The following is a 12,788-nucleotide window of genomic DNA, read 5'->3' as shown; positions in this document are numbered from 1 at the left end:
CTGGAGTAGTTCTGACATGCCACAGCATGTCCTCCCTCCTTCCTCCTCTTCCTTCTAACTAACCAATTGGTCTTGGAGTCTCCAAAATCCAGTACTAAAGACATCCCTTAACTCCCAGCATGCTTTGGGAGTCCTTCTCCTAATCTCAATCTACCTTCATGGTCCTCTTCTTTCTCCCTCCCACCCCCATACACCCCAGAGCCCATCATCCTGCCCTGCCACTGTTGAGTGGGGTGGGGCGAAAGAGGTTGCCTGTTCATGCCCCGTCATCTCCCCCCCCCCCCCCCGGCTGCCGACCGTGCTTGCGTGCGGTTCTGCGTAGAGGTTGGCTAGGCTGTTTTTGCAAGGCTGACTGTTAAGTGGCCAAAGATGCTGGAAGGGTGTCTTGTCATCTTGGATCGAGCCAAATTAATTCATATCCTTTTGATCCCTGGGAAGGAGGGAGGGAGGGTGGGAGGAAGAGGGCCTTTCTGTGCCACGCCAACTCAGTCCTGCCCGTTTTGAAAATTTGGTCCAGGGTGTCTCAGGAATTTGATAATTTTTCCTCCTGTTGTCTACAACAGGGGTCCCCAACTAGGGTTGGGATTCAAAAATTTTAGTAACCAGTTCTCTGCCCGGTTGTTGGGTGGGCATGGCCATGGTGGGTGTGGCCTACTTGGCCTCCTGCACCACGGTGGGGGGGGGGAGGTGTGCGTTATCGCCCTCCCCAGGCTCCGGAGGCTTTTCCCTAGAGCAGGGGTCTGCAACCTTAAACACTCAAAGAGCCATTTGGACCCGTTTCCCACAGAAAAGAAAACACCGGGAGCCACAAAACCCTTCCCGTGCCTGACTATTTCTTGAGCGGCCACAAAACTAGCATATGGAGTTGAATGAAACGTTCTGTTTTCTTCTGAAACTTAAACTTTTCTTGGATTTATCCATGGTTGGCCTACCAGGAGTTGAAAAGCTCAATGAATCGTGTCGCACATTGGCAGTTGTGACACATATTTTGAGTGACAGGGAGCCACAGCAGAGGTGTGAAAGAGCCACATGTGGCTCCAGAGCCACAGGTTGCTGACCCCTGCCCTAGGGCCTCCGGAAAGACAAAAATGGCCTCCCCCGGACTCCAGAAGCCCTCCGGAGGCCGGAAATGGGCCCGTTTCCAGACTTCAGGAACTTCTGGGAGGCCCATTTTTCACCCTCCCAGAGCCTCCATGCGGGCCCTGCACTTACCTGGCATCCAAAACGGGCTGCCTGGAGACTCCTGGGAGGGAGGAGGCAGGGCGGACGGGACCATCCAGTCCTTGAAACTACCAGTTCGGCGAACCAGATGTAAAATTACCATTTGGTTTGCCCGAACCGGCTGAATCCCACTCCTTTCCCCAACCCCCAGGCCATGGCCGGGCTGCAGCCCATTCAGAACTGGACCACAGAAACCCCTTGGGAAAATTAATTGCCCACCCCTGCTGTAGGAGGTGGTCAAAAAAAATCAAGGCGATGCCCATTATGACGTGATCCAACCTCTGCTTTAGATTCATCCCATAAAAAACAACAACAACAGGCAGAGCTTGGATCACATCATGGCAGCCGCCATCTTGGTTTTTTTGACTGCAGATACCCCTGACCTCTTGACGTGAGCATTTCCACAGATCCTGCTAAAATGTCCCCTAATTCCCTTTTCCTAGCAACTGCCTCTGTCTTACTCATTTTAATTCCACATTCCTAGATCTGCAGCTCCGTATCTCTTCTCTGGTATTCCAAATGGGTCCTCTCTACACTGGCTAACACCCCCCACCCTTCTCATCCCCAGAAGACCCTCCTCTTATCCAGGCATAACCTCTGCATGTGCATCGTCACTTCTGAAGTCCAGTCAAAGTCCTCCTTTCTGTCTCTGGGTTGATGGATCAAAAAGCAAATGCATGGAATGAGATTTTGATCCACGCACTCCTGAGAGACGGTCTTGGAAGCAACGGTGAACGATCCCAGATCCCTGAGCATTAGAGGCAACAAATCTCTGGATTGTCACTTTTGACACACTGGATCAGGGGTCTCCAATCTTGGCAACTTTTAAGACTTGTGGACTTCAACTCCCAAAGTTGCCAAGGTTGGAGACTCCTGCACTGGATCATAGGTGTCCAACCTTGTTCCATTTGAAGAGCTGTGGACTTCAACGTCAACTTGCTGGCTGGGGAATTCTGGGAGTTGAAGTCCACTGATCTTCAAGTGGACAAGGTTGGACATCCCTGCCCTACATTTTACAGCTTCTTCTCTCTCATCTTCTCTTGAGAGAAGACCTGGTCCAGCTTTCCCACCAGGTCATGGAAACTCCATGTCTGAAGCAGCGCTTGGTCGCTAAAGCTTTTGCCCGGTCGAGCTGTTGGCATGCCAGGGGACAACCTGAGTTGGCACAACCTCCCTTTCCTGCCAAGCTGACTTTGGCTCTTCCTCTCCCAGTCAGGTGGCTCGGACCAGGAACGGCACAAGAAGAAACGCCGAGGGGACCGCTATTCCGTACACACATCCCTCATCGTGGCCACGCTGAAGAAGATGCTTCCCATCGGCCTGAACATGTGTTCCCCAACCGACCAAGAGCTGATCAGCATGGCCAAGATACGCTACGCCTTGGTGAGGGTCCTGGGGGGGGGTTGCTAAGGAAACCAGGTTTCCATGTCAAAGTTTCCAGATCTCCAACTGTTGACCAGGTTGACGGTGGTTGACTAGACATGAAGCAATGTTGGAAGGTCCACTCAACTGTGGAGCTGGAGAGCATGGACCAGGCAGATTTTATGTACACTTTTATGTACACCGAGAGCGTATGCACCAACACAAATTCCTTGTGTGTCCAATCACCCTTGGCCAATAAAAAATTCTATTCTATTGTATTCTGTGATTGAGACGAGCGTGAAATGGGCCTTCACTTTCCTAGTTGAGGAAGGATAGAAAAGCTACAAAGGACAACTTTGTTACACTTACACACCAGGGGTGATATTCACTTACCTTTGCCAGCGGTTCACAAATGGGTTCGCTTCACTCACACGTGCCACCTCCGTGCATGCGCAGGGAGTCAAAAACAGGACGTGATGACGTCCGAGCGGGTGGGAGGAGCCTCCCGCAACCGCTGCTACTGGTTTGCCCGAACCGGATAGAACCGGCTGAATGCCACCACTGTTACACACACACACACAGAGAGAGAGAGAGAGAGAGAGAGAGGATCACAATGACCATGTTCCTCCTCGAGTTCTCGCTTTGATTTCAGTGATTTATATCCTGCCATCAAGGATACAAATTCTGACGTTCCTGTCAGTCAAGGGACACCAACGTTCAGAAATCTCAATGGATGGTTTGTTTAAGAAGGGATCGTAAACCTGGCAGGAAGAGGTTCTTTCTGGGATTGTTCCTTGGTTGCCTTGGTTCATGCGAACGCTCTCCTCCTCTGCAGAAAGACACCGATGAAGAGGTGCGTGAATATCTCCAAAACAACCTTCATCTTCAAGGCAAGGTGAGGACCTGGAACGGCTCCAGAAAGTGAAGTTTTGGGAATTCAGGCTTTGTGGGTTTTCCCATAAATAGACTTGCTCCCTTCCTGTCTGGATGAGTACATGAGTTACAGAATAGAATTTAACTTTTTCTTTCTTTCTTTCTTTCTTTCTTTCTTTCTTTCTTTCTTTCTTTCTTTCTTTCTTTCTTTCTCTCTCTCTCTCTCTCTCTCTCTCTCTCTCTCTGTCTCCCTCTCCCCCTCTTTCTTTCTTTCTTTTTTCTTTCTTTCTTTCTCTCTCTCTTCCCTTCCTTCCTTCCCTCCCTCCCTCTCTTTCTTTCTTTTTTCTTTCTCTCTCTCTCTCCCTTCCTTCCCTCCCTCCCTCCCTCTTTCTTTCTTTCTTTCTTTCTTTCTCCCTTTCTTTCTCCCTTTCTTTCTCTCCCTCTCCCCCTCCCTCCCTCCCTCTTTCTTTCTTTCTTTTTTCTTTCTTTCTCTCTCTCTTCCTTCCTTCCCTCCCTCCCTCCCTCTTTCTTTCTTTCTTTCTTTCTTTCTTTCTTTCTTTCTTTCTTCTTTCTCTCTTCCCTCCCTCCCCTCCCTCCCTCCCTCCCTCCCTCTTTCTTTCTTTCTTTTTTCTTTCTCTGTCTCTCTCCCTTCCCTCCCTCCTCCTTTGTTTCTTTGTTTCTTTCTTGTTTCTTTCTTGTTTCTTTCTTTCTTTCTCCCTTTCTTTCTCTCTCTCTCTCTTTCTTTCTCTCTCTCTCTCCCCCCTTCCTTCCTTCCCTCCCTCCCTCTCCTTCTTTCCTTCCCTCATCTTACAAACTACTACATAACAATGACTATAATAAAACTCAGAATCTAGCACCAAGAAGTATCTGGAAAAAAACACTAACATCCCACAAGGGATCCATCTCTCATTCTACCAGGATTTTGGGGACAGAGACTAGTTTTAAGACCTCATTTAAATAGAGCTGGGGGGGGGGAAACGGTGATGTTTCAGATGGCCTGCTACGCTCTGTGAATGTCCCCCTTTGCCTTGCAGTGTGAGACTTCCTCCTCCATGCGCTGGCAGATGGCCCTCTACAAGGAGATGGCTGGGAAAGCCGAGGACTCCAACAATCCGGAGAAGATTGTCAAACGCGTGCAGGAGGTCTCCGCCGTGCTCTACCACCTGGAACAGGTATGGACCCACAAAGGGATTTGGCAGGTTCATAGGATAGGATTTGCTATCTACAACTACTGATGGCTGCGGAGACCTTCCCAAATTTCACGGCCGCGATTCTCGATGGCTGCCAAATTTGAAAGTCAACTTAAAAAAACAAAAATCCACCAGCAGCAAAAAAGCACCAACAATAAATATAAGCAGAATGGCAGCCTGGGATTAACATCAACCCTGCAATTGCAGGTAAAAAACCAGGAAGTAATGACACCCGGGCGAGTGGGTGGAGCCTCACACCGCCATCGCTACCGGTTCTCCGAACCACCTGCCACAATTTCTACCGGATCACCCGAACCGGAAGCATTTCACCCCTGATTGTGACCTAGTAACCCATCTCCTTGATGGATCATGGAGTTTTCAGAGGGAGGAACCTCAAAGGAGGAATACAAAGGAATGGGAAGGAAGCCACTGATCAGGAAAAGGGAGCGTGTTGGTTACTCTTATCTTCCAACCCCGATTCTCTTCTGCCTTCTTCTGCAGTTGGAGCACCCGTACAAATCCAAGAAAGCCGCGTGGCACAAATTGCTCTCCAAGCAACGGCGTCGTGCAGTGGTTGCGTGCTTCCGCATGACGCCCCTCTATAACCTGCCCAGGTGAGTTAATACAGCTCGGTTGGCTGGTGCGCTGATTGGAAGGAGGGTCATTCCATATACAGATTCACCACTTCCAGACGGAATGGAACAACTCACCTCCGCCAACTCCCCATGCTCAATTCACCACAGCCAACTCCCCATGGGACAACTCGCTGCAGGACAATTCAACAATTCAATTTAATTACTTAAAGTAATTTTAAATAATAAATTTTAATTTTTGTCGTTCCCATTACATTTTGTCCCTCCTTTGGCATTCTTTCTTTCATAGCAATAGCTTAGACTTATATACATCGCTTCACAGTACTCTACAGCCCTCTCTAAACGGTTTACAGAGTCAGCATTTTGCCCTCCTCCCCTCCCCAACAATCTCGGTCCTCATTTTACTGACCTCGGAAGGACGGAAGGCTGAGTCCACCTTGAGCCGGTGAGAATCGAACTGCCAAATTGCAGGCAAGCCGGCAGTCAGCAGAAGTAGCCTTCGGAATTCCATCTTAACCACTGTGCCATCACGGCTCGTGATTAATGATTCTACTCGACTATTTCTTCGATATTAATGTAGCTCTTTTCCCGCGGTGAGTTGTTCTGCAGTGAGTTGGCCAACACGAGTTGGCCAAGGCAAGTTGGCCATGACAAGTTGATGTAGATCCCTTCCAGCAGTTGGGGAGGTCTGTGTTTCCTTAACACTGCCAAACACTTCCCTAATGCTGCCCACTGTGAGGGACTCGCAGGAGAAGATTCCTGCGAGTCCCTTGGACTGCAAGGGGATCAAACCAGTCAGTCCTAGAGGAGATCAACCCTGACTGCTCTTTAGAAAGCCAGATCCTGAAGATGAAACTCAAATCCTTTGGCCCCAGGGGTGAAATGCTCCCAGTTCAGACCGGATTGCCCGAATTGGTAGCGATGGCGGCAGGTGGCTCGGAAAACCGGTAGCAAAAATCCATGCCCGCCCCCCCCATGCCCAACGATCATCAGAGGCTTTTTTTTTTTTACTTTTAAAAGCATTTTTTCTTCGGCCGAAAAAATGCTTTTAAAAGTAAAAAAAAAAAAAAAAGAAAGAAAGCCTCTGATGATCCCACGGCTCAGCTGGGATCGTCAGAGGCTTTTAAAAGCATTTTTTCTACAACCTCTTTGGCTGAAGAGATTGTAGAAAAAATGCTTTTAAAAGCCTCTGACGATTCCAGCTGAGTTGCCTGATCGTCAGAGGCTTTTAAAAGCATTTTTTTAATAACCTCTTCGGCTGAAGAGGTTGTAGAAAAAATGCTTTTAAAAGTTTTTTTTAAAAAAAAGTTGGCCACGCCCACCCTGTCACATTACCCCCCCACCAAGCCACGCCCACAAAACCGGTAGTAACAAATTTTACATTTCACCACTGATTGCCCCCTAAGAGAAGGAAGGACTCACTGGAGAAGAGCCTAATGCTGGGAACGATGGAGGGCAAAAGAAGGAGGGGACGACAGAGAACGAGGTGGCTGGATGGAGTCCCTGGAGCAGTCGGGCATGAACTTAAATGGTCTCCGGGGGATGGTAGAGGACAGGAAGGCCTGGAGGAACATTGTCCATGGGGTCGCGATGGGTCGGACACAACTTCGCAACTAACAACAACAACACTGGCAAAATGGGAATCGTCTGGCTGGGTCGGAGGACACAATTGACCTGCCTTTCTGCTTCTCAGGCATCGTGCTTGCAACATGTTCCTGGAGAGCTACAAGTATTCCTGGATCTTCAGTGAAGAGCACCCCTTTGAAGACAGAATGATTGACGACCTGTCGGTGAGTTTTCCCCGGGTGGGGGTGGGGGAGATCCTGAGGTCAACTGGGGGAATGGTTTGAATGCTCCACCCCCTGGTATTTGTTTAGCGGAAATGCTACATTTCACAGGTGCCTAGCCTGATTTCTAATTGCTTTTTTTCCTGTTGTGGGATGTGGGTTGTAGAAACCTGGGCCTCAGGAAGAGGAAGAGGAAGAGGAGGAGGAAAAGAAGCCAGACCCTTTGCATCAGCTCATTCTCCATTTTAGCAGGACAGCATTAACGGAAAAGAGGTTTGTAGTGTGGCAGTGATAGAATCCGAGCCCAGCGTGAATTTGGGCTGCCCTGGTGTAGGAGAAAGACAGGCGGAGGAATTGGGGAATTGGAATTTCAGTCTATCTGCAGGACGATACACTGGTGCTGATCCTGAACGTGTTTACTTTATTTCAGCAAACTGGATGAAGACTATCTGTACATGGCCTACGCCGACATCATGGCCAAGGTAAGCAAGAGATGGACCACTGCAGTCTGCTTCAAAAGCTGCTCTGGATGTCTTGCTATGTTTTCACCTCTTCTGTGGCTGCACCAAAACTTTTTGTGGCATGTTGGCTGTTCTCCAAAAAAGGGCGGGGCAGGACCCTTTGGTGGGAGGGACCGGGAGAAGGGGTGTGCAACCCATTTTTGCATCTTATATGTACTCTGGAATGGATCATGGCTGGAACAGTCTCAGACACAAGCAACCAAATCCACGTGTGAAGGTTTCAAGTTGACCACTGTACTTTATTGTGTGCTGCCTATACTACAAGAATCTCCTCAGTCTGCTTGCCTTCGCTTGGGAACAAACAGATCAGGTCCCACGGAACTTAGGAGGTGTCAGATCTTAAGTCTTTTGCAGCTGCGCAAGGACTCAAGGCTAACTCCCTGCTTGATCCTTCCTCCGTTGGCAAGCTGGGAGTTTTCCAGCAGACAGTTGTGGGAAGGATCTTCATATATCTGTGTTGCTGCTCAACCCTTTTTTCCTTTTTTTTTTTTTTAATCCCTGGGACTTTAGAGCTGTCACATTAATGAAGGAGAAGAAGGCGATGGGGAAGAGGAAGAAGAAGTGCCGTTTGAGGTTAGTGACTTCTCTCTTCTCAACTTCCCAAATTGGTTTTGGACACTTCAACTTGCAGGTGGTCAAATCTCCCTTCTTGACCTGCGTGCTCCCAACTTGCCAAGAAGGTCAAAATGCTCCAGATGTGAAACCTAATCCTATATTTCAATAATAGGAAAATGACAGCCTAGCGCAGTCGGTAGGCGCACTTCTGCTTACAGAGGTGGGAGAAGGGGCATCAAACCTCGTACCATCTAGTGAACCTTCATAAAAGCAGAAGGAGAGACCTGGGTTGGGTCAAGCCCATCTAATCCATCATTCCATGTCCTCCTAATGGCCAAAACAGATGTAGATAGGGACTTCAACCATCCTTGGTTGAAGTCTCTGATGTGTCAGGGCTACTGCCAAAAATGTAGGAGATGATGAACAGCTGTCAAGATCAATAGCTTTTGAAGGCACTTCCATGGATTCGCCCATTCCCCTTCTAGAATCTTCTAAATGCCCATGAAGATTCAATTCTGCATTATATAAAGAAGTCACTCCTCTTGTTAATTTTCCATCTTCACGGAGAGGGCTAGTTTGGTCTGATTAAGGCACCAGGCTAGAAAGCGTGAGTTCTAGTCCTACTTTAGCTACGAAAGCCAACTAGGTGACCTTAGGCCAATCACTAGGAGATAGTGAGTTCTAGTCCCGCCTTAGGCATGAAAGCCAGCTGGGAAACTTTGGGCCAATCGCTTTGGAGATTGTGAATTCTAGTCTGGCGCTAGGCACGAAAGTTGGCTGGGTGACTTTATGGGCCAGTCACCAGGAGACGGTGAGTTCTAGTCCCGCCTTAGGCATGAAAGTTGGCTGGGTGACCATTCAGTCTCTCTCAGCCCAACCCACCTCAAAGGATTGTGGTTGTGGGGAGATGTGTTGGAGATATTGTTGCCTTATTTGTAAAAATAATGGCGGTGGGATATAAGCAAACAAAAAGGGATGCGGTGGCTCAGTGGCTAAGACACTGAGCTTGTCGATCAAAAGGTTGGCAGTTCAGCGGTTCAAATCAGAGCCTTGGTAGTACAGTGGTCTAAGGCACCCTGTTATTAAGCTGGTTATTAAGACCAGCTGCCTGCAATTACTGCAGGTTCGAATTTCGCCAAGGCTCAAGGTTGACTCAGCCTTCCATCCTTTCTAAGGTAGGTAAATTGAGGACCCAGTTTGTGGGGGCAATAAGCTGACTTTGTATAAATATACAAAAAGTATGAAGGCTATTGCTGAGCACATTGTAAGCCGCCCTGAGTCTCCGGAGAAGGGCGGCATATAAATCAAAATTTAAAAAAAAAAAAAAAATCCCTAGTGCCACGTAACGGGGTGACCTCCCATGACTTGTCCCAGCTTCTGCCAACCTAGCAGTTCAAAAGCAGGTAAAAAATGCAAGTAGAAAAATTGGGACCACCTTTGGTGGGAAGGGAACAGCGTTCCGTGCACCTTTGGCGTTGAGTCATGCCGGCCACATGACCACGGAGACATCTTCGGACAGCGCTGGCTCTTCGGCTTTGCAACGGAGATGAGCCCCGCCCCCTAGAGTCGGGAACGACTAGCACGTATGTGTGAGAGGTACCTTTATCTTTACCTTATAAGCAAACAAACCAATACATTTGACTCGAATTCCAATGTTGTAAGAGACAGAGGAAGCTCTACCTTTTGGGAGCTTCTAAAAAGCAGCACCTTTGCACACCACTCAGGCAGGCCCTGGAATGTACCTGAAATGCTTTTATCTGAATTTTGGAGACCAACAGAATTTTGGAGACTCTCCATCTTCCTCCTGTAACCTCCTCCCTCCTGCTCCTTTGTCTTCTTGCAGGAAAAGGAGATGGAGAAGCAGAAGCTTTTGTACCAACAATCCCGACTTCACAATCGCGGAGCAGCCGAGATGGTCCTGCAAATGATTAGCGCCTGTAAAGGTTAGAAGTGATCCTACTTTTTCCTCCCTACTTATTTCCGGCAAAGAATAAGATCCTTGGACGGGTCAGGGTTACTTCATCTGAAGAGAGAAAACCTTGATTAAGTCAGAAAGAACTGGAGCTGGGAGATTTGGGAGATATAAGTGGTCCTCAACTTACAGCCATGTGTTTAGTGACCGTTCAAAGAAGTTGTTGTGATGGCCACCATGTACCAGAAGAGATATAGGAAGGACTGAATTGGGAGAGAGAGAAAGAAGAACAACTGGATGGAGAACAAATGAACAATGGCCTTGAGGTCTTGATGGTAGGAAGAGGAAGGTATCACTAATACCTTCTGGCATTAAACTTTAGTCTAACTACAATGAAGTCAAGACCCAAGAACCAAAAGAGAAGTTGCTTCTTAGTTTCCTTATTGTTTCTTTGCTTACAGACAGAATCTTGCCAGACTAAAGCAACTATCTGCATACCATGTTTCCCTGAAAATAAGACCCTGTTTTATATTTTTTTGAACCCTGAAATAAGTGCTTGGCCTTATTTTCGGAGAGGTCTTATTATTTTGGGGCGAATGGAGCAAGATGGGACTCCTCTTGCCATCTTACCTGGTTTTTAAGATGCATCTCCTGTAGAAGAAAGTCATTGTGTTCCAAGACAAGAAATGTCATGAAATGATTTGGTTTTCTGTCTTGACAGGGGAGCCTGGAGCCATGGTTTCCTCTACTCTGAAATTGGGCATCTCCATCCTAAATGGTGGCAATGAGGAGGTACAGCAGGTAAGAAGAAGGAGACCAGGATTCTGGGCAGGTTCTTCCTTTTGCTAATTCTTGGAGACTGAGAAATAGTTTTATCCCAAGATTAAAAGACTCGGATAACACTGGATGGAGTATAAAATTAGGACAGAGAGGGGGAAGTGGCGGTCGGAGTTGGAGAACAGTGGTTCAGCGGGAAGCATTCTGGAGAACAGCTGGGTGGTGGGAGATATCTTTAAAAGAAGAGTGAGAGCAAGCTACAGATGACATCAAATGGATATTCATTTTGGAGGTCCACCATGGACCATACTCCCCAGCATAAATCAGAATTGTAGAACTAACTGAAAGAGGCAGACTTGGTCCTTTCTGTCTCACCACATGATAGTCCCCTTTGAAGCATCTATTTTCAAGGTTGGGAAAGGTACATCACTAGATTCTCTCACAAGGTGACTGGAAGGGTCTGACTAGGTCCATGCAATGGAGGATGGTGTGGTTCTCCATCCATCTATAGTATGGTCCTTCTGTACCCTGTTTCCCCGAAAATAAGACCCAACCGGAAAATAAGTCCTAGCATGATTTTTCAGGATGCTCGTAATATAAGCCCTACCTGCAAAATAAGCCCCAGTTAAGATTGTCAGCCAGATGGGTGCATTTAGTACCGTATTTACCCCCAAAATAAGACCTAACCAGAAAATAAGCCCTAACGCGTCTTTTGGAGTAAAAATTAATATAAGACCTAGTCTTATTTTTGGGGAAACACAGTAGATTAGACCTTCAGATCTGTAGACGTGAAGAACGATGATCTATGAAGATAGGAACTTGCCGTGTTATGTTGTTTTGATTCACCAAAAGCTAAACATTAGGTTCTCTGGTCCTTTCCAAATGTTGACTTTCTCCCTTTCTTCAGAAAATGCTGGATTATCTGAAGGAGAAACGTGAGGTGGGATTCTTCCAGAGTGTCCAGGCACTAATGCAGACCTGCAGGTACTTAGCGGTGTCTTCTACTTTTTTCTTTGTTTTCAATACTTCTCATTATCTTGTTGTCCAGGGTTTGGAACTTAAGGTCCTCTAGATTCAGTAAGGTTTGCCGACTGGATAAGATCTATTTGTGAAATTAGAAAGTTGCAAACTTCGGTCCATTTTCTCTTTCACATACTTCTGGTTAAAAAGAAAGGCTGTGAAAGTCTTGAAGATCCTTCACTTCACGGATGGGTCCGCTCTGGGGACAGGGAAATGCCAAGAACGTTGAGGTCACCATGAGTATCTTCTGGGAAGAGATAGAAAGAAATGAGAGATGCGCTCCAAGAACATGTGGTGACCTAAAACTTGGAGCTCCATAAAAGCAATTTGGGAAGGACTATGGGAATGCCAGATTTGAGGATGGCTTCCTATAAGCTCCCTTTTCCATCTGTGGGACTCCTGTGTATGTTTGATGTTTAATTTCCCACAAAGACTTAAAGCTAAGTTGGGGCATCACAGGAAATTAAGACGGTGACTCAGATCAAGAGCGTATGCACCAGTGGTGAAATGTAAAATTTGTTACTACCGGTTCTGTGAGCGTGGCTTGGGGGGGTAATTTGACTGGGTGGGCGTGGCCAACTTTTTTATTTTATTTTATTTTTGAAAGCATTTTTTTCTACAATCTTAAGAGGTTGCAGGAAAAAAATGCTTTTAGAAGCCTCTGACGATCAGGCAACTCAGCTGGGATCGCCAGAGGCTTTTAAAGGCATTTTTTTCCCTACAATCTCTTCGGCCGAGCGCTCGTGTCACCACAGGGGCCCCGACACAAGTGACGTCGAGCTGGCCACGTCCACCCTGGCCATGCCCACCGTGGCCCCCTGAGGTCAAACACAACCCTGATGCATCCCTCAATGAAATCAAGTTTGACACCCCTGAACTAGGTCAATGTTATAACCATCATCCTGGGAGCTGCTACTACCTTAGTGTTTTTTGGTCCCGCAACTGACTTTCTACGGTGTCCTCACCTCGTCTCTTGT

At 47.4% G+C, this 12,788-nt stretch overlaps 1 protein-coding gene across 10 annotated transcripts in view; it reads left to right on the top strand.

The window, feature by feature from the left end:
• The window catches only part of RYR1 (ryanodine receptor 1), a 135,095-nt gene that overhangs the window by 90,492 nt on the left and 31,815 nt on the right, over positions 1 to 12,788 (top strand). For all 10 annotated transcript variants that reach the window (XM_087876533.1, XM_087876531.1, XM_087876532.1 and 7 more), the window contains 11 exons: positions 2,434 to 2,604; positions 3,419 to 3,478; positions 4,491 to 4,628; positions 5,148 to 5,260; positions 6,933 to 7,029; positions 7,193 to 7,299; positions 7,457 to 7,508; positions 8,058 to 8,120; positions 9,946 to 10,045; positions 10,736 to 10,815; positions 11,699 to 11,775. In XM_087876533.1, the coding sequence (XP_087732659.1) occupies positions 2,434 to 2,604; positions 3,419 to 3,478; positions 4,491 to 4,628; positions 5,148 to 5,260; positions 6,933 to 7,029; positions 7,193 to 7,299; positions 7,457 to 7,508; positions 8,058 to 8,120; positions 9,946 to 10,045; positions 10,736 to 10,815; positions 11,699 to 11,775 (1,058 nt within the window). The remainder of the gene's footprint in view (positions 1 to 2,433; positions 2,605 to 3,418; positions 3,479 to 4,490; positions 4,629 to 5,147; positions 5,261 to 6,932; positions 7,030 to 7,192; positions 7,300 to 7,456; positions 7,509 to 8,057; positions 8,121 to 9,945; positions 10,046 to 10,735; positions 10,816 to 11,698; positions 11,776 to 12,788) is intronic.

This window comes from Pantherophis guttatus, chromosome 10 (genome assembly GCF_059756535.1).
Source record: "Pantherophis guttatus breed Tessera chromosome 10, ASM5975653v1, whole genome shotgun sequence".
NCBI lineage: Eukaryota > Metazoa > Chordata > Lepidosauria > Squamata > Colubridae > Pantherophis > Pantherophis guttatus.
Note: the sequence above shows the minus strand (reverse complement) of the source record. Positions and strands in the feature narration are given on the sequence as shown.